The sequence below is a fragment of the Aspergillus sclerotioniger genome, assembly GCF_003184525.1.
Source record: "Aspergillus sclerotioniger CBS 115572 chromosome Unknown BO94scaffold_29, whole genome shotgun sequence".
Lineage (NCBI taxonomy): Eukaryota > Fungi > Ascomycota > Eurotiomycetes > Eurotiales > Aspergillaceae > Aspergillus > Aspergillus sclerotioniger.
This window is the reverse complement of record NW_020291019.1, coordinates 15,488-40,459: the sequence shown is the minus strand read 5'-3', so window position 1 is coordinate 40,459 and position 24,972 is coordinate 15,488. Positions and strand designations below refer to the sequence as shown.

Genomic DNA, 24,972 nt, shown 5'->3' with positions numbered 1-24,972 from the left:
GCACTTTCCGAAGCTCATTCCCTTCATCCCTTCATGAAGCTAGGTAACCGCCAGGCCTCGGCGAGGCTAAATCACTTCTCCAACTCTGTACTGGTGAAGTTGCATCAAGCATGAATTGCTATTCCTAATTGACTCGAGGTACACGTCCCTCCTTTCCCTGCTCATCTGAATAGTGCCACTGGCGTGCTAATTCCAGCCAATACCCTCGGCTACCTACTCGTCGGGCACCAACAACCGGTCGATATCAGGTCCTGCTCACCAGATTCGATTAGCAGCTTCCAGATCATCTCCCACGCCGCACTTACCGTATCCCTCTTCATATGCGCTAAAGGTAATGACATTGTCCTCTCCGCTCTCCAGCTGGGCATTCAGCACCGACGTCGCTGGCGTGTTTCCATTGTCGGACGGCAGGAACGCCAGGATCTGCGACTTCCCGTTGACGGTGACGGTCGCAAACCGCTGAGAGGAATCGCCGTTTTCGAAACGCACCTGGATGGTGGTCGTGGTCGACGCGTCGCTGGACACGTCGCGGAACTCGAGGGTGCCATTGTCGGGGCCTCCAATCCATCCGACGGATTCGCTGCCCGAACAACCGCTGCACGAAATGACGGTCGCTCCATTCGAGAGCACGTTGCTGGAGGATTCGGCCTCGGGATCAGTTTCATCGCCTCCGGAAGACCAGGTACCATCGAGGGAGGGGATCCAGTTGGAGCTGTCCGTCTGTAGTCGCGGTTAGCAATCCGCAGCCGGGAGCAATCCCGAGGGTCTCACCAAAGTCGCATTGGTTCCGTCCAAGGTCAATGGCAACCAGATGTACGTCGAGGCCATCAGATTCGTCGAGATCCAGCGGTCGCCCATGTACCTGCCAGTGTCAGTGCAAAGGCACATCAGATTAGAGCCTCCTCACATCACACTATCCCCGACCTGCATGACAAAAGTAGTCTGGGAGTCATAGGTGTCGGTTCCTGCGGTCGCAAAATCGCTCCAGTCGCTCCAGGTGCCATTGAGGTCCGTGGAGGTGGTATACTTGTTATCGTTGGCAGCTGTTTATCGCGGTCAGTGGGATTCAGGCTCTATCTCCTCGGTGGTCACATACACCATCCTATGGCTGGTCAGTCCAGAATGCGTAACAGAAGGGTTGAAGACAGGCTAACCGGTCAGTTGCGACCCGAACATAAAGTACACGCCGTCCTGTTTGTATAAGGCCGGGGCCTCATAGTGCTCGGGGAAGAGATGGGTGGTGTAGGACACGTTGAGGTAGTCGTCGGTCAGCCGGTCGATTCTCAGGCCGTTGGGGCGCTGGCTGGTTAACGGATGCTCCTCCATTGAGGCTGCTGCTCAACTCACATCCTCCGACAGCAGATAGGCGGTGCCATTGTCGTCCTTGTACAGCCCAATGTCACGCGACTGGTGCCCTAAGGGCTGGAACGATCCCCTGGGTACAACGTGAGCTGGTCGTCCCTATGAACATGCCCCGGATGCCTACAGATAGTCATATGTTCCGCAGACACTCGACGAGGTTGCCACCCCGGTTTTCGCTTCGGCGTACGAGCTATCGTCGATATGCAGCCACATGACATATTGGGAGGTGTTGTCGTTGTAAATGATCTTGGGCCGTTCGACGACCCGGTCGGGGCCCAGATCTCCGCTACTCTGCAGGGAGAGGAGCTCACCCACCAGGGTCCATTCGACCAGATTCTGGGAGGCTCAGGAAAGATGCTCTAGAAAGGGAAGCGATCGGGAACACAAACGGTACTGGAGTAGCAGTTGATGGACTGAAATGCGCTGCCGTCGGTGTGGTTCTCCCCGGCCCAGTAGTAAACCGAGTCCACTTCGATGATGCCTGCCCATTGCCATGTCAGAGTCATGCCATACTAGGTCCTCGGGGTCTGTACCGCCGCCGTGGGCCTGGATGTGCTTGTTGGTCCCTTCTGCGGTCCATGTTGCGCCCGGAACCTGTCTACATTAGTCGACCGAAGCCTCTCGCCGTATGATGACAGCGCTCACAATTTGCAGCGATGCAGCCGCGGCATTGGCCAACGCCAGGGAGGTGAAAAGTAAACCAGTCAGCATCTTGCTACGGTCAAGACGAGAAGGTGTGCGAATAGACTACGCGGGCGCTTGCGTCTGAAGCCAGGGCGCTACATATATGCTGGGGCGAGGGAAAGAGGGGCTTTCTGCAGAGTCCAGATGACAGGCCATGATTGGGGGAGAAATGGTCCGTCGGTTAATTTAAGCTGACACTTCTTCAGGGTTGCTGCCAGGGTCTCCTGCAAGTCCCATCCTTCTCTTCTCGTCTTTCTCCGGTGGAGGGCCCCCCGCAGTGTCTTCCGACCTGCTGCAAGGAACAGCCCACCGTCTGCAACCTGACGCCACCGGGGTACTTAACACATGATCAGTTGCATTCTGGATGAGCAGATGAAGAATTATAGCCATTGCTGAACATTCTCACTACCTAAACCGACATCGGGCTGAGTTGAATAGCTAGCTAATCTGCGGGATCGAAAAGATACTGCTGGCCAGCTGCGTGATTTCCTCCACCCCAAGGCCCTGGAGCGCCGTGAGGATCGCGTCAATCATAGCCTGGGGAAGTCCTTCCTTGGTCCGCGAGTAGATGTCAATGCCGGCCGGGGTGAAGTGGGTTTTGGCGAAATAAGTGACCAGCCACTGGTTGCCATCGGCGGCATTGCCGAAGCCGAGGCACTCCCAGTGCGAGCTGGCGATGATCAGCCAGCCCTTGCCCCGCCAGTCCCAGGCGCCGGGGTTCCCCGGGGTCGGCGTATCCACGCCATGCACCGTCTTCACATTCTCCGACCCGATGACTTGGTACCTCACCAGGTCATCGAGCTTCATCGGACCGACCGAAGTGAGGGGCAGCATCTGGTAGGTGATGTTGACGTTGCACTTGCCTTTCCACAGGGGCAGGCTGGAGTGGGTGACATGCCACGTGCCGAGGAGGAAGTCGTTGGTGGGCGGGACACACTTGTTCCCCTGGCTCGCATAGATTTTGGGGAGGCCGACGAGGGGAGAAGCCATGGGTGGGTAGTTCACTCGCGGGTTTCCGGGGTCGGGCGTGGGGGAGCAGCTTGATGGATGGATGGATAGATATCAGGGGGAGCAGCAGGTTGCCAGGGGTTACTTCCATTCGTTACTTAAACTTACTCACCTCCGCTGGAAAGCCGGCCCGGGATTGTTGACAGCATCCCTGACCCATGATTCGTCGAGAGGAATCGGCCAATGGCTGGCCAGGATCACCCAGGATCAAGCCCGCCAGACATTTATCGGATTACGATTCCCTTTGAGCCCAACAACAAGAGAAAAGGTTTCTTTGGGGATACAAAGTCTGTGAATTTGCTCTCAGCAGAATAGGCAATGGCATTACTATCACCAACCCATCCCAAGCTGTTTGTCCAGCCTGCCCGATCATCAAACACCATGCATCGCGATTGTCACCCTACGCGTCTCCACCATATCAGGCACAAGATGTGTGAAAGAAGCCCGAAGATGATTCTTATCCCAAGAGCGCTGATGTGCCATGCATCATGTCAGTTACGCTTTCGTCGCTGGCTTTACGTACCCCCCGCCAGTGATCTTCTTGGTCGTCCCGTTCAGCCATCCATTTGACGACGCGCTGGAATCATAGTACAACGGGTATCCCGCACTATTCACATTGCTCAGCGTCGTGTCCGAGTCCATCAAGTTATTGACCACGGTGTCGTTTGTCAAGATCCACGTGGAAGTCGCATCCAGCGACACGGCAAAGAACGACGTGCCATAGCCAGAGTACGCGGTTCCTGTCAACGAGGAGTACTCCGTCAACGACCAGCTGATACTACTGCCATTGTACGCCACGAGGTCCCCGGTCATATCTGACTCAGATACCGTGATGGTAGCCTCCGCAGCAGCCGTGGAATCCGCAAAATAGCTAAAGTCCTGCGTGACCTGCGAGTGATTGGCAATGACCAGGATCCCGGACGTGGTGTTGATGGTGGTGCTCGCAATGTGGGAGCTGGCGATGACATTGCCGAACCAGAGCGCTGCCGCGGTGTCGGGGAGGACCGTCAAACGAGTGTTGGTAAAGTTGATCTCGGACCCTGATCCTCGGGTCCCAGACGAGAAAATAACTGCACCCGCCAGCAGGCCCGCGGTGAGATCGGAATCGTGAATGTCAATCTGGGCCGTGTCCAAGAACGCAATGGGGGCTTTCTCTGCATACCCAATGATGTTCTCGGCATAGACCGTGCCTTGGCCATAGATAATGGCACTGCCGATGCCGGCTGTATGGGCGACCGAGTCGTACACATACACATAGCCCCGGGGACTGTCACCCGCAAAAGAGGAAGATCGGTAGGCGCCAGAGTAATGTTCCAGATTCCTGCCGACGACAGTGCCATAGCCGGCCGCATATAGGCCGTGCGAAACAGGGCCGGAGCTGTACAGGGTCGAGTCTGAGATGGACACATATGTGTTGTTGCCGTAGGAGTAGACTTTGGCTGCTCCATTGTGAACCGTCACGTTGACATGGTCAAAGTACGCTACAGACTCATTGGCAACGTTGATGGCAGCATTCGAACCGAAGAAGCTGGCCTGATACAGATCGCTCGAGTATCCGTGCTTGATGATGGTTGAATAGGAGACATTCACTTCGGAGCTTTCCGTGATGACAAGGACGCTGGTGTCGTTGGCGGAGACTGCTATGATCTCATGGGAGAGGTTCTCCGTTGTACTGGAGTATTCATATGCCCCGGTGATAGCATCAACCTGGTAGGTGGTTGGGGTATAGTCCCAGTCCGCTGTAAGAGCATCATCGGCTGCACCAGCGACAAGATCAGCAAAGTCACCGGGGTCATGGATAGTGACTGTAGCCGCGCCAAAGGCAGAGAGAAACAGAAGAAGAGGCAACATTTAGATGCTGAAAACGTTGTGGAATGAGAGCATGCCACGGAGAATGATCATCGACGCGGACGTGTCGTGTCTGGTTTATGGATCAGCCAGTTCTCGGCATCGCCATCTAATCCATGAAATCCCCCCACACAGCATCCATATGTCTGACGCATCACCTCTCATTTGAAAGCACCTTGATTGGTTCCCACTTATGATCAGAACCCCGAAAGCAAGGGATTGAATGGGGTAATGTCTCCATATCGGCTCCACATCATCATCACCTTATTCAAGCTTAATGTCTCCCCATCCACAACGCGGTAGGGTTTCTATACAAAAGTTATAGCTATCCACAAGCTCACCCCAACGAAAGCCGTTCCTAGTCGATCGCCGGCTTCTGACATTGGACAAGAATTAGTCTAGTTTCCGTCAGAAATCTTCCCGGATATCTACAAAATTATATGAAATGAATGACGCAGTTGGAGTCATCCGGAGAGATATCCTCGTGGAGCCGAATTCTCTTTGAACGACAGGCCAACATCCAAGGGAGCTCAATCCCTGCTTGTCAAAGTCTGGTGACGATTGCTGTAGGCTGGCCTACAGATAACAGTATGCGGAGAAGAGCGGAGGTCCTCACACCACGAACGAGGATCTGGCCTTTTGCAGGCAAGAAATGCTAATCCCCAGCCCCGCCGCATTTTCCCCTACATCGCCAGGGTGAACACTACTGACAAAATCCAGGCTATAGGTAGTCCGAGTTCTCAGTCCAGGGAAAGCAGTTTGCCATGCAGCCACAGGGAGCGACTCCCGAAAGCCGCTGATGGGCCACAGTGCCGACCGGGAATTTGGATAGATGGAGTAATAGGCATGGAACACTGACAAACCATAAAAAGGGGTCATCGTAGGGCCTCAGTATAATCCATGAACCCAAGAAAGTCGTCAGCCAGTGGCATTCTAATCATCCCTAACGATACCTCGGGCGGGTCGAGCTGGACGTGGTCCCTTAACGCGGGCAACACAACCGGTTCAGCATCGGTGCATCTCGATTCTAATAGCACCTGGACCTTTACGGGTAACTCATGCATCGATAGCATCAGCCAAGAGGATGAATCCGGCATCCTCACCGGTCAATGTCGGGTGACGGAGGTTGCGTAGGCTGGCGAGACAATGGGGGCGTGAGCTTGACCCGACTGGTCCTTCCTTCCCTCCTCAATTGGGGTAGTTCCACAGTACTATACCCCAACCCACGTGTAACTAGACCAAAAGCATGGCCAAAGTTCTTAACTTAATCAATCGGGATTTGCTGTGGTGAAAGGCTTGCCCCCGCAAAGACCGGTCGGAGGTTCATCGCCGATGGCAGTCCGACGGGCCCACCCGCTCCGATGCATTTATGGCTGCTCTTCCCCGCGTAAACTCCATGACAACTACACTTTGTCCATCACATTTTCCTTCTTCTCTCTATTCACTACTAATTCCCCTTACATCCCACACTATAATATAATCAACATGCCACAGAAAATCACGGTCGCGGTGGCCCAGGCGAGCACCCAGGCGACCACCGCCGCCACGCTGGATGCTCTGCAGAAGGTGACTCGCCATGCGGCCAGCCGCGGGGTCCACCTGATTCTGTTCCCAGAGGCCTATCTGGGGGGTTATCCCCGAACATGCGACTTTGGCACGGCTGTGGGAGCCCGTGCCCCGCATGGCCGGGACCAGTTCCTCGAATACTTCCATGCCGCCATCGACCTAGGCGACACGCCCACGGGGGCAGGCGATGACTGGGTGAACCGCAAGTTGCCTCTGCCTCGCGGCAAGGAGTATCGCGGTGATGGAACGAGAGAAGCGTTGGAGAGGATCTCCCGGGAGACGGGCGTCTTCATTGTGTGTGGCGTGATTGAGCGCGCAGGGGGCAGTCTCTACTGTTCCGCCATCTATGTCGACCCCCGCGATGGTGTCCTGGGCAAGCGGAGAAAGGTCATGCCTGTAAGTGGATTCACCCCACGAGAGGGAAGTCATGTTGCTAATTCAGTGTTAGACCGCATCGGAGCGTCTGATTTGGGCCCAGGGCTCGCCCTCGACCCTCAAGGCTGTCACCACCGAGCTGAATGGCGTCCGGCTGACCATCGGAGCCGCCATCTGCTGGGAGAACTACATGCCGCTACTTCGCCAGAGTCTGTATTCCCAGAATGTCAACCTTTATCTGGCCCCGACGGCCGATGCCCGGGATACCTGGCTGCCGCTCATGCGGACCGTCGCTGCAGAAGGCCGCACCTTTGTCCTGTCCGCCAACCAGTGTGTGCGACGTCGCGAACTGCCGGGCTGGATCACGACAACCTCCCAGGGTGGAGGCGATGGGGACGAGTATGTGTGCCGGGGTGGTTCCTGCATTGTGGGCCCGTTGGGCGAAGTCCTTCGTGACCCCATCTGGGAGGTGAGCACGGACGATCTGGCCGATTCGGAGGACCTGGGCGCCGCGCTGTCGGTGACGGAGATCGACCTGGAGGATTGTGAGCGCGGGCGGTTGGATATCGACGTGGCGGGCAGTTATTCGCGAAATGATGCTTTTAAGTTGACGGTGGAAGGCCTGGACTTGAATCCCCCGCCGCAATAGAGTTGCTGAAGCTGATGAATAAATGAACTTCAAGATGCACACCAATGACTTCCAAAGTCTTCTCCTGTAGGAGCGAAATATATATGGTTCCAAGGTAATCGGATATGTTCTGTCCGAAAGGCCGCGCAGCGAGAGCTATGGTCAACCGGAGGATCATGAGATCAATTAGCATGCCTTTGAGAGAGGTCTCTCTGAGTAAGGCATTCAGTGGTTGAAATCTGTCAGGGCAGCATTTTGGCTTCCTCGGGGAGAAGGGATGAGTGCAGCCTTAGGCAGAATGTCAGTTGCCTGAAATGACTCAGCCCTTACCTCAGCGGAGCCAAACCTTTCCGGGAACTGCGTGGGCCAATCATTTTCTCCGACATCGTCATCCTCTCTTCCTCTCCCATGATTTACTCGTTCCTCCATGCTGGCGGTATGTAGTAACAGGCGGAATTGCACACACAATGTCTCCCAGTCCTGCGTCGACACCTCGCCTGGCGTGTCGACGCTGTCGCATTCGCAAGCAGAAAGTGGGTGTCGGCCTAGTTGGAGTAGAATCACTGCTAACACTGAGCATAGTGCAGCCAGCCTCGACCATGTACCAACTGCGTCCAGGCAGATGCAGGTAACTGGCCTCGATGACTCTATATCTCGCGATAGCTCGTGCTTACATCCGACGCGTAACTAGCCTGTGTCCCCAGTCAGCGACCAGTGCGACAGTGTCACGTTAATCCAGAGTGAGCTGGCACTACCCATGCTGGCAATCATCAAGCAGACACTGACGCTCTTAGATACGCTCGCGCCTTGGAGGAGCGGATCCTCGAGCTCGAAGCCCAGCGAGGTACCGATGTCGATCTGCCCTCAGGCCATCTGCCGCTGGACCCGGCTCCATCCCCGAGCTTCAGAACCACCGACTTGCGCACGTCAGAGTTACTGGGACCGTCGCAAATTACAATCCCGCTGGATGAAAGCCCTGGGGATGTGACATCCCCGGCGATTGTTGATTGCTCGCGGAACGGCCAGAACATCCAAGCAGCCAGCACCCCCTCGATCACCATGCTCCCATCCGTTGCTCCTAATTCGCCCAATCCAGCGTTGGAAGGGAACAACTATGTGACAGGAATTCCACCGCAGACGCAGGATGAACTGGTCCGGATATTTCTGGAACGCGTGAACCCGCGCTATCCATTCCTCCATGAAGAAACCTTCATCGCCTGGTACGATACATGGAAGAGCTCAAGAAGCTTGGGGGTGCCTCTACCGCTGGACGAGCGATGGAAGGGCTTCTTCATCAAGATGGTGAGCTCGGAGACAGCGAGTGGCTTTAGATCGCAGGCTGACTTTGCTGCAGGCATTTGCGGTAAGCCTTCTGATCGCTCCCCGGGTATCGCCCAGCGACATGAAAGCTTCCCAGGTAGGAACACTCTCGTATGGCTTTGTGCGCCCGCTGAACGTTGCAGGCGCTGTATACATCTTCCCTGTCGTCTCTGGATATCGTGTTCTCCTGTCTGGACCCGGTTCTGCATGCACAAGCCTACCTACTTTGCACCCTGCATGCTCTTCACTCGCCATCGTCGCAGACCGTTTTGACGATGATATCGGCCGCCATGCGTTGTTGCGTAATCGCACAGTTGCATCTTCCCACGGTAGAGTCCAAGGCTGAAGACCCACTGCTGGAGATGCAGATTCGACGTCGGGTGTTCTGGTCCGCGTATGCCATCGATCGCTTGATCAGTTGGGTGTATCATGTTCCGTGCAGCCTCGTCGATGAAGACATCCAGGTTGAGGTGAGGACCCCTTCCTACTTGGTAATATTGTAAAACTGACTCGGCGAGACAGCCATTTGCGAACATGAATGATGATGAGATCAAAACATGGCAACCGAGGACCGATCGGCTGGACCAGGTAGAATCCATCCCGCGGAGGACTCAGGTATCCTCTGCTCTTCATTTGATCCGGGGTAGACGGATCCAATCCCGGATCCTGAGCATCATGATGCGTGCCGACTATGACCAGCGATTTGGGGCATCCCATCAATGGCGTCTCCACATGTTGGAGATCCTCAACCAGTGGAAGGCCCAGCTGCAGCCCCATAGCGACCCGCTCTCCAGAGGCTATACCAGCGAAGGGTGGGTGGGCATGTTATACAACTATACCGTCCTGCTCTTGTACCGGCCCACCCAGGCGAACGTGTGCGACATGGTGGTTGAGGGATGCGTCCAAGCCTGCACCGACATTGCACTGACATTCTGGACATATCTCAAGAGCCGTCAAACAGCCCAACTGTGGCCGGGGGTGAGTACCCCCGACAGAACCTCAGACACTTGCTGACAGCATCCTAGTTGTTGAGCCAGTTTGGAATCGGAATCACTCTCCTATACTGCCTCTGGGTCATGCCCCCAGCTCGTCGACCCGCCGCCCTGCAGTCGTCCAAGGTGGGCACAGCCATCCGAACCTTGTCGGTGATTCTGGCAGTCCTTGCGGAAAGGTGGACCCAGGCCGAACCCTTGCGAGATGTGTTCGATCTTCTGGCGGATGCGATTCCGGTTCATTGTTCACCGGATGATATGGGAGAGAGGCGCATCTCGAGGTCCTCGACGGATACCATCCAGCATCAACTGCCCCGACTCCATGCGATCGTCGTGAACAAAGACATCCTGCGCATGTTGACGGAGATGGCGACGGAGGAATACCCGTGGGATGACGACCGGACAGCCAACTTGGCTGGATGGTCATCCAGCGATGTGCATACGGCTCACGACTGCCCGCTGTGCTGGGACTCCCAACCGGGCCCGGAGACCTTTCCCCCGGTCGGATTTGCGTCCGGGGACTTGTGGCCGGCTTTTGATGGCAGTACAAACAACTCTTTCACCGTCTCGCCCGAGGGATACCCACTGTTTCCCGGTTTATTGGGTTCCATCGAGTTCTGATGCCTGTCCGATGACCTGGTCTGGTTGAGACGAGGGCTGACTAGCCGCTCGGCTATGCGCATCGTGGCTTAGCGGGATGGCGGCGGGCTCGCCTTGCCCGCCGACGCCCCCTCCATCCCCAACTTCTAAGAAACCCACGGAAGACCTTGAATCTTCCCCGAAATGAAGTCAACAGGGACCGAAGAGGATGGGTTCGTCTTCGTCAACATCTCCCGGCCCGATGAGATCAAATCGGCCTCCACGCAGCGCACCATCCGGCGCCGCGTCATGCGGGAGATTGGGCGGGCGCGTCGGACTCACGCCCGGCCCCTCACCTGGACGCTGGCCCTGAAACCCCCGGCCGAGCCCGGGGTGGAAAGCATTCCGGCGTCCCTGGATCCATGCAACACCACCTTCTATCCCACTCCCCTGGATGATAGGGGCCTGCAGCTCATGCACTTCAGTGGGTCTCTACTAGCCCAGGCTTTCAGACTCTACTAACTTACGTAGTGACCAGTGACCGCGACTACGTCTTCCGTCCGTTTCGAGCCGTATGGTTCTCGATGGCCTTGACAGATGCCAGCGCCGTCCTGGTGGCTTTGGCCAACGCGGCCATGTTTCTCGATCAGAAACAGCGGGTCCAAGCGTATCGGTATGAGACAAGTGCCGAATGTCTGACTTACTATGGTCAGTGTGTGCAGCAGGTTACGCGGCGGTTGGGCGATGTCCGGGAGAATCTTAGTGAAGGGATCATCACTACCATTTTGGGATTGATCTGCCATGATGTTGGTCTCCACTTGCTTCTCGATATATCAATACTGAATGATAGATAGCTGTATGTTGGCATGCTGGATCGCTGGAATACACATATCTGTGGCCTCGGTCGCATCTTCCAACTAAGAGGGGGATACAAAGGTCTCGATGACAATGTGGCCCTGTTTGCTGGCTGGTACCTCCCCCACATATCCTTAGCAAATGCACTTGGGCTAAATGTTCCGTTAGGCTTGATGTTGTAGGCAGCGTGATGGAGGACTCGCCTCCCCGGTTGCCGCGACCGCCGGGGTTTGCCACCCTCCCACCCGATGTCATGAGCCCTGACTTGAGCAGCCTGCTTAACGACATCGCTCCACAATATGCCTCATTCTATGAGATTGCAACTGCATTCAACCACGCTAGCTTCATCATCCAAAGCGTGGAAGAGAGTCTCCGTCACTCCGCGGCATTCTGGAGACACGAAAACAACCTTACCGTCATTGAACTATTCGGACCAGCCACGCATTTCCTCCTCTCCGTGTCGCGGCCGAGTGAAGCGCACTGCAGTGAAATGGGGTACCACTTCCTTCAAGAAGCCATACGGTTAGCGCTGCTGCTTCTGCTGGCAGCTCTGAAACAGGATGTCTTCCTCTTCACGTCACACGAATCCGACCACCTGCGATACAAGTTCTCGATGCTTGTCCCACAACTGCGCGAAGCCGATTATGATGACTCTTGTGGGAAGCTATACCTCTGGGCCCTGGTGACAGTATTACTACTTTCCCATTCGACACAGCCTGGTTTATACATGGACGATATCCGGTCGGTACTCGACCGTCTAGGCATTACGGCCATCGAAGGGATGAACATAGTCAACAATATCCTTTCGATCAACATACTAGGAGCCCAGGCAACTCATCTCCCTCCAGAACTAGTCACATCCTCATGTACATAATCTTTCTCCAACATGATACCGATGTTCAACCACCCACAATCCCCCCACTAACCGAGATAACCTGCCCAGATATCCACCGACTCTTCTCCGAACACAACAAGAGCACCGCATCCGCGACATCCTCTACGGTCCCTAATCTCTCCTCCACCCGACTAAGAGGAACCATTTTCTCGTTGATCTTCTCTGCCACATGGGGCGGCAACCCATCTGTATCCACTGGACCAGGGGAGACTGTATTCACCGTTATGCCGCCGTGATTGCGACCCAACTACACATTCCCATTAGCACTCATCCTTGAGTATTAGAGACAGGGTAGACATACCTCCATCGCCAACGAAAACGTCAACGCATCCATCGTCGCCTTCGAGGCACTATACAGTGGCGATCCCGACACGCCCAGCTTCGACGCCACGGACCCGATATTAATCACCCGACTATGCGGCGGCATGTGCGATACCGCTGCCTGGGTTAGATAGATAGGACCGAAGACGTTGACGGCAAAGGTGGTCGTTATGGCCTCGGGCGTAGCACTGAGTACCGGACCCGGGACTCCAGTGGCGGCGTTGTTGACTAGTTTGTTAGTGGAGATCAACACGATAAGCAAAGATGTATGTACGAACCTAAAATATCGATCTTTCCAAATGTAGTGACGGTCTCGTGTACCAGTCTTTGGGCTTCTTCCGGACGGGAGATATCTGCCTGCACGACGAGGGCTTTACCTCCCGCGGAGGTGATTTTCTCTGCCACCCCGGCAGCGGAGGGGGCCGTGGATGACGAGACGTAGTTGATGACGACGGATGCGCCATGGTGTGCTAGTAGAGCAGCGATGGCGGCGCCGATGCCTCTCGTCTTGCCGGATCCGGTGACGAGGGCTACTTTGCCCTGGAGGCTGAGGGAGTCAGGTTGGGACATTGTGAGAGGATGATTGTGAGAGGATGATTGTGGGATGGAAAATGGGCTTTGGATGGGAATTTGCCTTCCTTTTATGTCTTTTCTGTGCTCCGTCCAGGCAGGGAGAATGGGCTAGAGGGGAGCGATTTTCACGAGCAGGAGTGCTGGTCATGGCCAGATGGGATGGTGAGGCTATCCACAATTTCCTCTTTGGGCAAACGGTCCCCGGCCCCTGCAGCAGTGAATGAGCTAGTCCGGATGCGGTTAGTGTGATGGAGTATATTCTCCACGTGTCTGATTGGTTGTGCTCTTCCTTTTGCTTGTGGTTGGCCTGGTGCGTCTCACGTCAGAATCATCCATTGTAGCCACATAGCCACTACTCATCTGACATGACATGTTCGACTGGGTTACTGCTAGATATTACCGGCAAAGAAAGAACCCGCTGAAACTCGATATACTACAGGCAGGTTGCAAGCCACTAGCCTCACTAGATGGAGGATGTTGGTTTCACGTGAATCACATATAGGTGTCTCTCTAAGCAGATATTTCTCCTCTCTCCATTAAGCAGATATACATGTCATCTCATAAACCTCATAACCTTTCAAACATCTCCCCCTAATCATGAAACCCTCCATTCGACCGCTTAACCATATTGTACGAAGCGACCCGACTCAACAACTTAACCTCCCTCGGCTTAACAAACATCGGAGTAGTCACGGCCAGATAATCACGGTAATAATCCTTGGTGATTTGATTCTACACTGTGTTATCCATGCCCAGCATCCGCAACCCACAGTAGTAAATACATACCTCGAGTAACCATTCCTTCGACTTGGACCTACATGAACCGGTTAACCACTGTTACCATCTCTCCGAAAAAAAGAACATACCAATTCTCCACCCAACTCAAAGTCCCCGGCTCCTCAGGGGACTGATAAACCTCAAAGAAAGTGCATTCAGGCTCGCCAATCACCTTCTCGTAGACGGGCCGGAACGCCTCCCAGAATTTGGGGAGGTCAGAGGGGTTGATGTGAATGGTGATGTGGAGGGAGAAGCCTTCGGACATGGTGATGGTTGTATTGTAGAGGATGATTAGGAGGATGGTATGAGTGGAAGATGCAGGATGATGGATTATATAGGGCTTGTCTTGCGGTTGAATTTGTCAGCGATTGGTCATATATTGATTCCAGGTTGATTCAATGTGGGCAGTTTGTCGAGGCTAGTATTTGGAGGTGGTGATGAGGCTGACGTTTGGGTCTGGTTACGAGTCGAAGGGTGATTCGTGCCTCCATCTGATCCGTAAGCTGTCAGCAATCCTGGCTTCACGTGTGGACGTCTCGCACGGACATGTAAGATAGCTCTAGGGTTTGAAGCAGGGTATTGCGTAGTAAGCGGGCGGACAGATGTGGGTTCAGGTTGGATTATTTGCAAAGTATGCTAGTATTAAGCAATACTAGGTTTAGTCTTGCTAAAGAAGTTTCCAGCTCTGAGACTTCTTACTAATCTAATAAATTATATGTTGGAGTGGCTACTAAGGCGATTCAACCGTGTAGAATGAGATGGATGATGATCTAGCTAGGGGCCTCGTAGGCCATCTATATGGACTAACTAGCGGTGTAGGGAGGAGGGTCACGTGACCCTACGTTGCCTACCGGCGTGGGAGCCCATCGGGGATCCCAACATTATATAATTTTAATCTTCTAATTAATTATTTTGTTTATTTATAATATAACTTAAACTATATTACCAGTATTTACTATTTTAGTCTAATAAGGATCTCAAAGAGAATCTGAAAAGAAAAAGGTTTTTTAGTCTATATTTAAATTATAAATTTAAATCAGATCTTTATATAAATTCAGACTGTAAGTCTAAATTAAGTACTTTATTTTTAATAATTAATTAAATCTTTCAAAAACACTTGACAGAGTTTTTTAATAGTACTTAATAAAGATCTTTAATAACTTTCTAAATATACTTAATAAAGCTCTTTAGTAGCTCTTTAAATATACTTAATAAAGCTCTTTAATGATACTCAACAGAGCTTTTTAATAGTTCTTTAATAGCACTTAATGGAGCTCTTTAGTAACTCTTTAAATATACTGTCAAACCCTAGGATCGCTTCCCTGTCCTGGTTAGCTTAGCTTCACTGGCATACTGTTACAGACCCCTGCTAGCCAGGTTACTAGCGAAGCGGACTGGTTAGGCAGAAAAGTGACGACAAGGCAGGACTCGGACAACCAGCAGCTCTTATCGAGTAGAATCCCGGTCTGAGTAACGTTCGGAGCGGCGCTGTGTCACATGATCATCTACCATCGGATCTACCCTCGAGGGTATACGGAAGGTATACAGGAATCCAGGAACGTGATTGGATCGACCCTCGATCTACCCTGAGTGGTATATGATATGGTATACGGAGGATAGGATATAAGGACACTCTCTCATGTACTTAGCTAGTTCTGTTCTTCGTGCTCAATACAACTGTCTTTAAGTAACCATACGTTTTGGAAAGCTTAGCGACAACACTCGTCCGCACTTACTTACGGATAGCTGCGCGGCACTATCTGGCCTTACTTCTCTTCTCTTGTTCAGGACCAGTCACCTTTAGATAGTCACCAGCCTGACTTACCTCGATTCAGTTCGAAGGTACGTATTGGAACCAAAGCTAAGCTAACAGGAACAGGGAGAAGCGATCCTAGGGTTTGACAGGGCGCAGTCAAGCACAACTTAATAAAATATAACTTAGTTTAATATTTAAAAATATAATACTTAATTCAGATCTACAGTCTAAATCTATATAAAGACCTAATTTAGATTTATAATCTAAATATAGACTGGAGAATCTTTTCCTTTTCAGACTCTCTTTAAGACCCCTGTAAAACTAAAGCAGTGAATACTAGTAATATAATTTAAATTATATTATAAATAAATAAATTAATTAATTAAAAAGTTAAGATTATATAAATTATCAGATTAATAAGAAGTCTCAGAACTGGAAACTTCTCTAGCAAGACTGAACCTAGTATTGCTCAGTGCTAGCGTGCTTCGCAAATTATTCTATCATCAGAATCAATGTACACAAAGGATGTCCGCACTGCCAATGGACCTCTATGTAAACGACATAGGGATAAAGCTACTCAGCCGTGGTCACTACCGTCCGCGACTGATGGGTCGGAAACCCGGTCGTGTCAAACTCCAGACTGCCACTACTCGTCTGACTGATGCTGGTGCTCTTGCGCAATTCCTCGGGCTCGTTCGTGACGTGGAACTGACGATGCTCCCAGATCTCCAACGGCTGGTCCCGGGCGATATGCTCGCCAGATTCCGTCGGATCGACTGCAGTGCGCACCTGCGACTTGTCTCCGCCCCGGAACCTGGATAGATGGATGGTCGAGCTGTCCAGCCGATTGGTATACTTCCCGTGGCTGTGGTTGTAGGATGAGTGGGCTAAGAAGGCCCGCCAATTGAACAACCGTCGGAACAGAGTCCAGGTTTGCGGAATGTTGGCCACAATGACGGCCGTGGCTGCCTCACGGACATACCAGTCCACCCACTGGTCGCCGTACGGTTGGGACAGGGAGTAGTACTTCGAGAGGATGGAGCAGAGGATGACGAAGGCGCCCAGCGAGAAGACGGCGCACAGGGTGATCTTCTTGAGCAAGGTGAGTTTGGCTTTGACCAGCAGGGGCAGCGGGATGGCCATGATCATCAGGTCGGTCAGGATGTTCAGGGTGAGGACAAGGATCAGATGGTCGCGATAGACGGAGCACTGCAGGTTCTTGGGAGGGACCGACCAGTACGCGGAAAAGGGACGGCACCAGGCGGCGAAGAACAGGACTTCCACGACGACGAAGCTGAGGGCGCAGAATACACTGATGAGTTTCACGATCCGGTGTTGGGAGAGGCCCGAACTAAATGGCATCAGAGAGGTTGAGGGGATGCTTAGAGGGTGGAAACCCACGTCATGGTGGAATACAACAAGAGCAGACACGCCTTGCATCCCCAAATGGTAGCCAGCCACATCTGTTCCACCACAATGACTAGTTTACTGCCCGTGATACGATCGGGGATAGACGCAGGGTCGATGTCGTCGAACTGGTCCGGGGGAATCTCGTTGGTGCCATGTTTTTGTACTTCGACCAGGAAAACCGTGAGTAAGATGTAGAAGACCTAAGGTGGCAGTGAGTCAGAGGCGATCGTTGGAGGGAGCATCGTGCAGGCAGGCGTACGACGGTGAAGAGCATCAGCAAATCCTCAATTTGGAGATGGCGGGGGACGCCCAGCTGGAGGACTCGGGAGACATAGCGCAGTAGGGCTGTGGGAGACGGGTGATCAGCATCGATCAACATCCAACAGCATTGATTTGATCGGCGTGTTGCCACGCCGTTGCAGGTGGCGATCACTTACTGATCAATACCACCACCGCTAGCCACACCCAGGTATTGACACTGGAGGTCATCCTGCCGATGAAGGAGGGCTTGCCTGGTGTAGAGAAAGACACCGGATCAGGGGGTGATGGGAGAGCAGCAGGTCACCCCCCTTTTCTTTGTCTCGCAGCTCTGGATGTCGACCCTTGCCAGAGATAAGGATCATGGAACCCAACGCCACGCAGGCGGGGTCTACCAGTGGGTTGCAGGGAATGGAGACGGCCATTGAGGAAAAGAGGAAAATTGACGAACGACAGGCCTGGTTCTTGTAGGAATGTCTGGCCGAGGCCCCCCACGCCTCTTGAGTCTTGACACCCAGTGACCCAAGCCCTCGAGCCTCGTAGAAAGGCCCACCCCCGTCTAAATCAGGAGATTCCGCGCGTGCGCACGACCGCCGGAGATTATTCCATGCTTCCATCTCCGCACACTGCTACACGTGGCTCCAGGCCCGATCGCGGCGATCGATCGGGCGAAGGAAGATTTAGATGATGACCTGGCGAGCCATTGGGCTCCATCTGGTGGGTGGAAGGATGGTCATATCGAGGGGGTCGATAATAACGCCACTCCCATGGAGTCGAGGTTTAACCAGCTGAAACTATCCGGGGAGGGGGAATGATAGTAGCAACAACGAACAACGAACAAGGAAATTATGCTTGACATCACTGCGTGATTAATGGCGCCGTCGGCCGGTCCAAATTTATTGGTTCCGGCCGAACTAACATCGGAGCGCCAAACCTTATGGTGAAAACTCTTCTTACCGTGGCTTCCTGACTCACTTCTCCCACGCAGGAATTCCTGACTCGGTTAATTGAATCGTGAGAATGCTGCAAGGTCCACCGCTTGATGTTTAGCTGGGGTAAAATTGATACTGATGGGGTTGATGGGTAATGGAGGGGGAAATGGGGGACCCCCGATATCGCGGGTAGGGTTGCTTGCCTGCTTTCTTGCTGCCTGGACTCTGGAGGCCTGAGCCCCTCCTCCTCCAGCGCCGCCGGCATCATTTCGGCCTTTGTCCGGTGGTGTTTAGCGTCAGGGGAAGAGACAAGGGTGGACAAGGTTTCAGGCGGGCATCTTATCTCTCACCATTCAGCGGCACTGTCTTTAAGCTTCCACCTGGCACACTCCGGCGGCGTCCGTTCCATGGGTTGATGCTGCGCACACCCTCAGCAGTCAACCCTCATTCGCGGGAAAGTCCGGACGGCACAACCGCTGCATGCCTCGACCCCTTCTAGAGTCTAGACGTAATGCACTTGGCTCGTGCTTCCTACTTACTCTAAGAGGCGTTTGCTCACTCCTGTTCCTCGGGTTTCCGGAGGCTTCCCGCGGCGCGGCTGGCTCGCCGTCGACAATGACGCCAATCTCATCCAGCGGGTGCTCTCTGGTTTCGGGAAAGGAGAAAAACACCATGGCCAGAATGCCAGCAAGGAAGACACAGAAGACCATGCCAATGGGGTTGCAAAGAGGCCACCACCCGTGACCCGCAAGATCCAGCATTTACACCCTATAATCCCTACAGGACGTGTCACGTAAAACTCCTCACGTGTGAGCAATGTTATCCATTATGGAACGGGGAATAATAGCATTACTCTTCCAAACCCGCGGTGCCAGCCTCGGCCATGGCCGCGTAATTGCCCTGAATGCAGAATGTCTAGTTCGACGTATGCGATATTCCGGCTCAGGAGGGTGCCCAGGTTAATGATCATGTCCAGCTCCTGGGCGGTATCGACCAGCGCCAACTGGGCCTGCAGCACACTGACGGCGGTATGGTCACTCCCATGCAGCAATCCGATGAAGGTCTGGAGCTGGGTACCGGTGCCCTCCAAGAGCTGACGTGCCTGACGGACATGAAATAGTTGGGTGATGAATTTCGCAGAGATTGCTCTCGATCGAAACGGATCGTTAACTGAGTGGTCAACCACGGAGGCAAGACTGTCACGTCGCCATTTCTGCACCACAGCACAGAATTTGGGTCTCATCAACCAGTTGGTCTTCCCCATACTCTGGACATTCCCCGGACTTCCCCCGCAGAAATCACGCAACCTCGATCCGGGTTTGGCATAGCCTGCGCAAGGCTTTATATTTCGCCCCAATGTAGGCCCTAATAACCCAGCAGCACTGTTTCATTGCATATCCTCTGAGGAACTCGGCTGGGCTCTTGTCTGGATGTGTTGCCAGCGTTTTTGAGGACAGAATGTAACACCTCTGTATACTTAGCGTCGTAGTCACTCACTCGCAGATTGAGGACGCCATGCGGGCCTTTCATGACGTCGTGCAAACTGGCTATGTGCACTATATCAGAATAAGCAGCTGCTGGGTCTGGCAGTTTCATGTTATGTGGAGTGCGTCGTCCCAATTGGCCTGGATCTCGGGGGAAGATGATAATTACATTGTAGACTACGCCATCTCTAACCCATTGGCACCCTTCGTTGTCTGCCAAAACTTTCACAATCTTATCATCTGTATGTGTAGCTAGTGGCACAGGTCGATGAAATATGGGACAGAGAGGCTTATTCATACTATCCAGTACCGAATTGCTCTTGAAGCCCTAGACGCTTTCGGTAGACAAGGCCATCGCTCCCCCGTCCTGGAATACCTTCACACTACCTAATGGTGAAGCCGCCGTCCACTCGAATGTCCGCCCCATTGACCATGCCACTGGAATCCTACATGTGTCGTCAGTACGAGTGGAATAGTTACGATCTATGATTGACCTCATTCCTTACCTGACACAGAAAGAGGACCGCGTCCGCCACCTCTTCGGGAAGCGCGAACTTGCCGGTGGGGATCGTTTTCAAAAAGGCCTCTCGCACCGTGTCCTCCCCCCAGGCCTTCTGTCCCAGGGCAGTCCAGGCCACTGTCGGGGACACACTGTTCGCCGTAATGCCGCGGCCTCCCCACTCGGAAGCCATACTGCGCGTCAGCCCCAACAGGGCGGCCTTGGAGGCACAGTAAGCCCCGTGCCGGTGTAGGGCCACATGCGCTGCTTGAGAGGCAATGTTGACGATGCGCCCCGGTGGCGGGGGGCTGGGCGAGGATTGGGCCACCTGGGCAGCAGTCATGTACAGCCTGGCAAAGGCCTGAGAGCAGAGCATCGGGCCCAGGACGTTGGTATGCAGGTGTTTCACGGTCTCCTCGGGCGGGGTGAGCTCCAAGTCGCTCAACGACACGTATCCGGCCGTGTTGATCAAGATACTGGGGAAGGCTCGAGAAGACTGAGCCGGTGGTGAGGGAGCCAGAACGTCTTCTTCCAGGGCGCTGAAGACGGATTGGACCGACTCCGGGGCCGTGATGTCACATTCATAGGTCTGGATCCCATCGCGGGAGGAAAGCTCGCCGTAGCCAACCTCCAGCAGCTGGTCTCGCCGGGTGGCCTCGAAAGGGGCATACAGAATGGCCAGTCGGGCGCCTTGCTGGCGGAGCTTCTTGCCGATGCTCGAGCCCAGGCCACCTGGAATGGATGGGAAGGTCAATACGACGGCTTTTTAATCTTCCTACGAGTGGAGGGGGTGGGATGCCCTACCAAGGCCGCCCGGGAGAATGGCTAACCTGCGTGCAAAGGCCATGATGTCGACGACCAGCGGGATGGATAGGGAAAACGGGGAATGAATGAAGCCCGTCGATGAGAAGGCCCTCGGCGGCTTCCCCGCATCCGTCAGCCATGACGTCATCTCCCCTGTCGGTCGGCTTTGTGTCTACAATGGAAGAATATCGGTGGGTGGTGGTGGTGGTGGTGGTGGTGGTGGTGGATGAAGCCTTCCTCCACGCTTCGGCCGGTCTCCGCGCCACCCCGGTTACTCTATCTCACTATTGAGGTTTATACAAGGCCAATGCCACCATCTGACCACTCCGAACCAAGGGTCCAACACGTCAGGGTCGCCTGCCGAGCACTTGCAAGTGCTGCATTACAATGGCACCCAAGGGGGCCCTACTGGATGGTACTCGTGCAAGCGCATATCACCACCGAGGAGCGACCCCAGAATATCCAATTTGTCACTGGGGCCCTGGACGGGTCTGCAAGGATCTGTGATGGCACTGCAGCAATCAAGGCATCTCAGTCGGGGCACCCGGGTCCATACCCTGATCCATCATGATAGGCCTGCCATCTACGGCACCGTCTAGCCACTGAAACCCAAGGGCATCGGCCGATTAAATCGTCCCCTCCACCACCTTGAGTACATCCTCAAATGTATCAATGATATGATCCGGCTCCAGCCTCTCGCACTCCTCCGGGTCGCCCTGTCCATAGCGACACCAGCATGATTTGACCCCAATGTTTTTCGCGTAATGGATATCCGTCAAGGTGTCGCCCACCATCAGTACCTTGCTTACGTCCAGGCCGCCCTCCGTCCCCAGGGCCTGCAAGTTGGGCCACAGAACCTCGGTGAAGCTGGACGGGTCCGGCTTGCGCTGCACTCCGGCAAGACCCTGGCCCAGGATGAGGGAATCGGGAAAGTATTGCAGCAGGTCGGTCTTCTCCAAGGCGGCCTTCACCGCCACCGCGACCTTGTTGCTGATGATGGCGATGGGCACCTTCCGAGCATGTAGGGATTCGAGGACCTGCCGGGCGGCGGGATACGGTCGGGTCTGGGACTGGCCATGGATATCATAGATCCCCCGGTAGGTAGTGATCCATGCAGACTCGTCGAAGGTGGTGGGATCGGGGTGCAGACTGCGGAAGGTGTCGCTAGGGGGAGCGCCGGTGGAAACGAGAGCGCGGATGTCGCGGGGCAGGGGGTCGGGTGGGAGGGCAGCAGCTGCTGGAAGGTCAATTGGATGGAGTGCTCGATGGCATCGTAGGTGTCGAAGATGGTGCCATCAAAGTCGAAGATGACGAGGTTGTACATGGCGGCGGTGTTGGGGCTTCAGGGTTCAGGGGGATGGAATTTTGCCCGTGGTTTGAAATCCTTTGGAGAAGTTTGACTCACCGCCGCCCGCCAAGACCCCAACCATGGCTGACGCGGTGCCTGAGGCCTGAGCCAGATGTCCAAAACAGGACCCTTTAAGCTGCAACCCGGATAGATCTGCTACTTCGTACCATGGGCGGCAAAACCTTGAGGAACCTCTGACAACATCAAGAAAATCCCATAGCCGGTCTTTTACCTCGCATGAGGGACATTCTAAGCCATGCTTCCCGGCCTCAAGCAGGCGGAATCCCAAGGCGGTGAGGACTCTGCCACTGCTTCAGCTGGGCCATTGCCCAATGAAGGTTCGTCATCGATGCTCCTCGCCATGGCAGGGACTTAACTGCAAGTACGGGACTTGATTATTGCCCTGGGAAGTATAATTGCTAACAACATGCCCCATGTCTACGCGTCAAATCTGCATCATCGATCTTCATGTTCTGTTCTGCGTCTATAGCCAGTGCAAGGGCCAATATATATAGCCGTTACTGCACCGGACCATCGTGTGCACAAGGAGAGTTTGAGGGAGATCTGGAAAATCTACACCCACCAAGTCAATCTATAAGAGTCAATTGATAAAGATCCACCAAGGTATTCCTAGACGCTAGTGACAAGGTATAGTCGCCCATGGGTGACGACAGCCGTATCATGCTAAAACACGGCTAGGATATCCTCAACATGCCCGACATCCAAGTCAACGAGGTGACTGGAGATCCCTACCGCAAAACCTGCCGGGTGCCCTACGTCGAGCCCGAGTCGGCCCCTCCAGCTATCCGAGACAAATTGCGCGTGCTTCCTTTCCGGCGCAACATCCTGCTGACTCTCGCTCATTCTCCCGGGCTCTTCCCACATATCAGCGGTCTCCTGGCTGCCTGCTTCGATGGGAAGCAACGCCTGCTTCCGGTGTTAGACTGGCAGCTGATTGTCCTTCGGGTTGCCACGGTGCTCAAAGCAAAGTATGAGTATGATGTCAACTTGCCCGTGGCTGAGGTATTCGGGTTTCCCCCGGACAAGATCCAGGCGATGGGGTGCTCTCTACAAGACGTTTTGCAAGGAAAAGGCCCCTGGACACATCGCGATCGGGTGATCCTTCGAATTGTCGATGAACAGCTGGACACGTATGAAAACAAGCCCGACACGATCACCGATGCTCTGAAGGTGCTCTCCGTGGAGGAGCTGGTGGAGGTATTGTTAATGATTGGTATCTATGCTTCGTTGGCCCGGGTTATGAAGGCCTTGAAGGTGGACGATGACCACCCGACCCCTGATCTGAAGGAGAAGATTAGAAGTGCTATCACCGGGTAATGGAAGTAATTCCCAAGTTCGATGTTAAAGATACACCAGGAGAATAATTCACAATGCTGTTCATTGCGGTAGACTAGGGTAGTGCCAAAACCGTGGGAGATGGACGGTCATCTGATGGTTGCATATGCCACAGATACAACAAGTAGATAGCCAAACGGCGAGGGCCGGATGACCCACTCTCAGCCGATGGGCGGAAGATAGACTTTCAGGCTGACTCCCGTGCTTTTCTTCACCGGCTTTTGAGTTGTATACTATCCGGCCACCTCCGTGGGCGAGATATCGGCTGCCATTGGGAGATCCGCCGGAGTCCCTGACGAGTGGAGGCCGCCGGCAGGCTAGGGTTCCTTAGGGCCTCGGGAGGGATGCCCTGACGGGTGAAGATCGGCGGACCCTGAACCTCTGGCGGACGCGAGTGGAAGAACGTGTCAGGAACCAGCCTATCTTATCGGACGCCAGGGATGCAATGTAACCTCGGAGTTCCTGGTCGTCCGTCTGTCTGCCCTTGAGGTCGGGCGATAGATAGGAATCCTCCGACGAGACTGACGAGGACGAGGGAGGCCATGGAGGGATAAATAGGTCATCCTATCCAGGGGTAATGGAGATCAATCAATATACACGAACACACCCTCTCCATTCACTCCAAAGAAGGCCGACAGCTCGCAAACCGACCGTCACCATGTTCCAGATCAAGGTACGACGACGGACTCCGGATCGTCACGCAGCCTGAAATGGCACCACTGACCTATCCACCCAGACTATCATCTCCATCCTCCCCCTCTTCCTCTCCGTCTCGCTCGCCTCCCCCTCGGCCAGGAAGAATCTGGAAACCCGCGAAAGCTGTGACTACACCTGCGGAAGCACCTGCTACTGGGCCAGCGACGTCAGTGCCGCGCAGGCCAAGGGTTACTCGCTCTATGAGTCCGGAGAGACCGTCCACGACTACCCCCACGAGTACCACGATTATGAGGGCTTCGATTTCCCCGTTTCCGGCACCTACTACGAATACCCCATCATGAGCGACTTTGATGTGTACGATGGTGGCTCCCCCGGTGCGGATCGGGTCATTTTCAACGGCGATGATGAATTGGCGGGTCTCATTACGCACACGGGCGCCAGCGGGGATGACTTTGTGGCTTGTACTTCTTCCTAGGAGGGATGGAGGGTGTCGGCCTGAAATAGGGTGTTATACAAATAAAAGACGAAGTATGATGTGGATGTCAGACCCAAACTAGAGCTGTAGTTAAGCATTGAGCCGAGGAAGGGGCTAAGGCTTGTTCTTTCTCCGACCACGCCGACCACGCCGATCCGATCCGATCCGATCCTCGGCTTTCCTTCTCCCTCTTCTTTCATCGATTGTCCC

The 24,972-nt window shown here is 54.1% G+C and overlaps 14 protein-coding genes across 14 annotated transcripts; 4 read left to right on the top strand and 10 right to left on the bottom strand.

Moving 5' to 3' along the window:
• Positions 1-213: 213 nt before the first annotated feature.
• Positions 214-2,093, bottom strand: BO94DRAFT_524025 (glycosyl hydrolase family 43 protein; the record flags this gene model as incomplete). Its single annotated transcript, XM_025610239.1, has 11 exons — positions 2,008-2,093; positions 1,896-1,956; positions 1,752-1,843; positions 1,487-1,698; positions 1,348-1,435; positions 1,155-1,299; positions 1,097-1,102; positions 908-1,043; positions 772-862; positions 306-720; positions 214-254 (listed from the first exon to the last, which is right to left on the bottom strand). Exons 1-11 carry the CDS (start codon positions 2,071-2,073, stop codon positions 214-216), a joined length of 1,353 nt encoding a protein of 450 aa, XP_025463837.1. The 5' UTR covers positions 2,074-2,093.
• Positions 2,094-2,127: 34 nt separating this feature from the next.
• Positions 2,128-3,292, bottom strand: BO94DRAFT_210105 (uncharacterized protein). Its single transcript, XM_025606153.1, has one exon. It carries the CDS (start codon positions 3,034-3,036, stop codon positions 2,485-2,487), a length of 552 nt encoding a protein of 183 aa, XP_025463836.1. The 5' UTR covers positions 3,037-3,292; the 3' UTR covers positions 2,128-2,484.
• Positions 3,293-5,353, bottom strand: BO94DRAFT_210104 (uncharacterized protein). The gene has a single exon (XM_025606152.1). The coding sequence runs from the start codon at positions 4,903-4,905 to the stop codon at positions 3,550-3,552; it is 1,356 nt and encodes a 451-aa protein (XP_025463835.1). The 5' UTR covers positions 4,906-5,353; the 3' UTR covers positions 3,293-3,549.
• A 1,034-nt stretch (positions 5,354-6,387) lies between these two features.
• On the top strand, positions 6,388-10,404 carry BO94DRAFT_559507 (nitrilase; the record flags this gene model as incomplete). Its single annotated transcript, XM_025614072.1, has 9 exons — positions 6,388-6,864; positions 6,917-7,456; positions 8,054-8,099; positions 8,163-8,211; positions 8,266-8,773; positions 8,826-8,888; positions 8,935-9,261; positions 9,314-9,769; positions 9,817-10,404. 9 exons carry the CDS (start codon positions 6,388-6,390, stop codon positions 10,402-10,404), a joined length of 3,054 nt encoding a protein of 1,017 aa, XP_025463834.1.
• Positions 10,405-10,549: 145 nt separating this feature from the next.
• Positions 10,550-12,159, top strand: BO94DRAFT_538533 (uncharacterized protein). Its single transcript, XM_025612511.1, has 4 exons — positions 10,550-10,846; positions 10,894-11,168; positions 11,217-11,332; positions 11,386-12,159. Exons 1-4 carry the CDS (start codon positions 10,567-10,569, stop codon positions 12,089-12,091), a joined length of 1,377 nt encoding a protein of 458 aa, XP_025463833.1. The 5' UTR covers positions 10,550-10,566; the 3' UTR covers positions 12,092-12,159.
• On the bottom strand, positions 12,125-13,120 carry BO94DRAFT_499602 (SDR family NAD(P)-dependent oxidoreductase; the record flags this gene model as incomplete). Its single annotated transcript, XM_025609385.1, has 3 exons — positions 12,712-13,120; positions 12,414-12,661; positions 12,125-12,359 (listed from the first exon to the last, which is right to left on the bottom strand). Coding segments are annotated over exons 1-3 (774 nt in total), but the record flags the coding sequence as incomplete, so codon positions are not given.
• Positions 13,121-13,422: 302 nt separating this feature from the next.
• BO94DRAFT_524009 (putative quinol monooxygenase) lies at positions 13,423-14,267 on the bottom strand. The gene is made up of 3 exons (XM_025610238.1): positions 13,873-14,267; positions 13,793-13,820; positions 13,423-13,738 (listed from the first exon to the last, which is right to left on the bottom strand). The coding sequence occupies exons 1-3, from the start codon at positions 14,046-14,048 to the stop codon at positions 13,598-13,600; spliced, it is 345 nt and encodes a 114-aa protein (XP_025463831.1). The 5' UTR covers positions 14,049-14,267; the 3' UTR covers positions 13,423-13,597.
• A 1,845-nt stretch (positions 14,268-16,112) lies between these two features.
• BO94DRAFT_549471 (UbiD family decarboxylase) lies at positions 16,113-17,438 on the bottom strand (the record flags this gene model as incomplete). Its single annotated transcript, XM_025613449.1, has 4 exons — positions 16,113-16,890; positions 16,941-17,149; positions 17,209-17,294; positions 17,387-17,438. The coding sequence occupies 4 exons, from the start codon at positions 17,436-17,438 to the stop codon at positions 16,113-16,115; spliced, it is 1,125 nt and encodes a 374-aa protein (XP_025463830.1).
• A 714-nt stretch (positions 17,439-18,152) lies between these two features.
• On the bottom strand, positions 18,153-18,978 carry BO94DRAFT_538528 (uncharacterized protein). Its single transcript, XM_025612510.1, has one exon. The coding sequence runs from the start codon at positions 18,847-18,849 to the stop codon at positions 18,577-18,579; it is 273 nt and encodes a 90-aa protein (XP_025463829.1). The 5' UTR covers positions 18,850-18,978; the 3' UTR covers positions 18,153-18,576.
• On the bottom strand, positions 18,729-19,528 carry BO94DRAFT_209709 (uncharacterized protein). The gene has a single exon (XM_025606149.1). It carries the CDS (start codon positions 19,401-19,403, stop codon positions 18,966-18,968), a length of 438 nt encoding a protein of 145 aa, XP_025463828.1. The 5' UTR covers positions 19,404-19,528; the 3' UTR covers positions 18,729-18,965.
• Positions 19,529-19,745: 217 nt separating this feature from the next.
• Positions 19,746-20,986, bottom strand: BO94DRAFT_538527 (putative short-chain dehydrogenase/reductase). Its single transcript, XM_025612509.1, has 3 exons — positions 20,927-20,986; positions 20,130-20,854; positions 19,746-20,069 (listed from the first exon to the last, which is right to left on the bottom strand). The coding sequence occupies exons 1-3, from the start codon at positions 20,967-20,969 to the stop codon at positions 20,007-20,009; spliced, it is 831 nt and encodes a 276-aa protein (XP_025463827.1). The 5' UTR covers positions 20,970-20,986; the 3' UTR covers positions 19,746-20,006.
• Positions 20,987-21,163: 177 nt separating this feature from the next.
• BO94DRAFT_538525 (HAD family hydrolase) lies at positions 21,164-22,262 on the bottom strand. The gene is made up of 2 exons (XM_025612508.1): positions 22,114-22,262; positions 21,164-22,090 (listed from the first exon to the last, which is right to left on the bottom strand). The coding sequence occupies exons 1-2, from the start codon at positions 22,248-22,250 to the stop codon at positions 21,553-21,555; spliced, it is 675 nt and encodes a 224-aa protein (XP_025463826.1). The 5' UTR covers positions 22,251-22,262; the 3' UTR covers positions 21,164-21,552.
• A 330-nt stretch (positions 22,263-22,592) lies between these two features.
• BO94DRAFT_209731 (uncharacterized protein) lies at positions 22,593-23,849 on the top strand. The gene is made up of 2 exons (XM_025606150.1): positions 22,593-22,922; positions 22,974-23,849. The coding sequence occupies exon 2, from the start codon at positions 22,986-22,988 to the stop codon at positions 23,610-23,612; it is 627 nt and encodes a 208-aa protein (XP_025463825.1). The 5' UTR covers positions 22,593-22,922; positions 22,974-22,985; the 3' UTR covers positions 23,613-23,849.
• Positions 23,850-24,101: 252 nt separating this feature from the next.
• Positions 24,102-24,826, top strand: BO94DRAFT_538523 (ribonuclease-domain-containing protein). The gene is made up of 2 exons (XM_025612507.1): positions 24,102-24,303; positions 24,367-24,826. The coding sequence occupies exons 1-2, from the start codon at positions 24,289-24,291 to the stop codon at positions 24,760-24,762; spliced, it is 411 nt and encodes a 136-aa protein (XP_025463824.1). The 5' UTR covers positions 24,102-24,288; the 3' UTR covers positions 24,763-24,826.
• Positions 24,827-24,972: the final 146 nt, after the last annotated feature.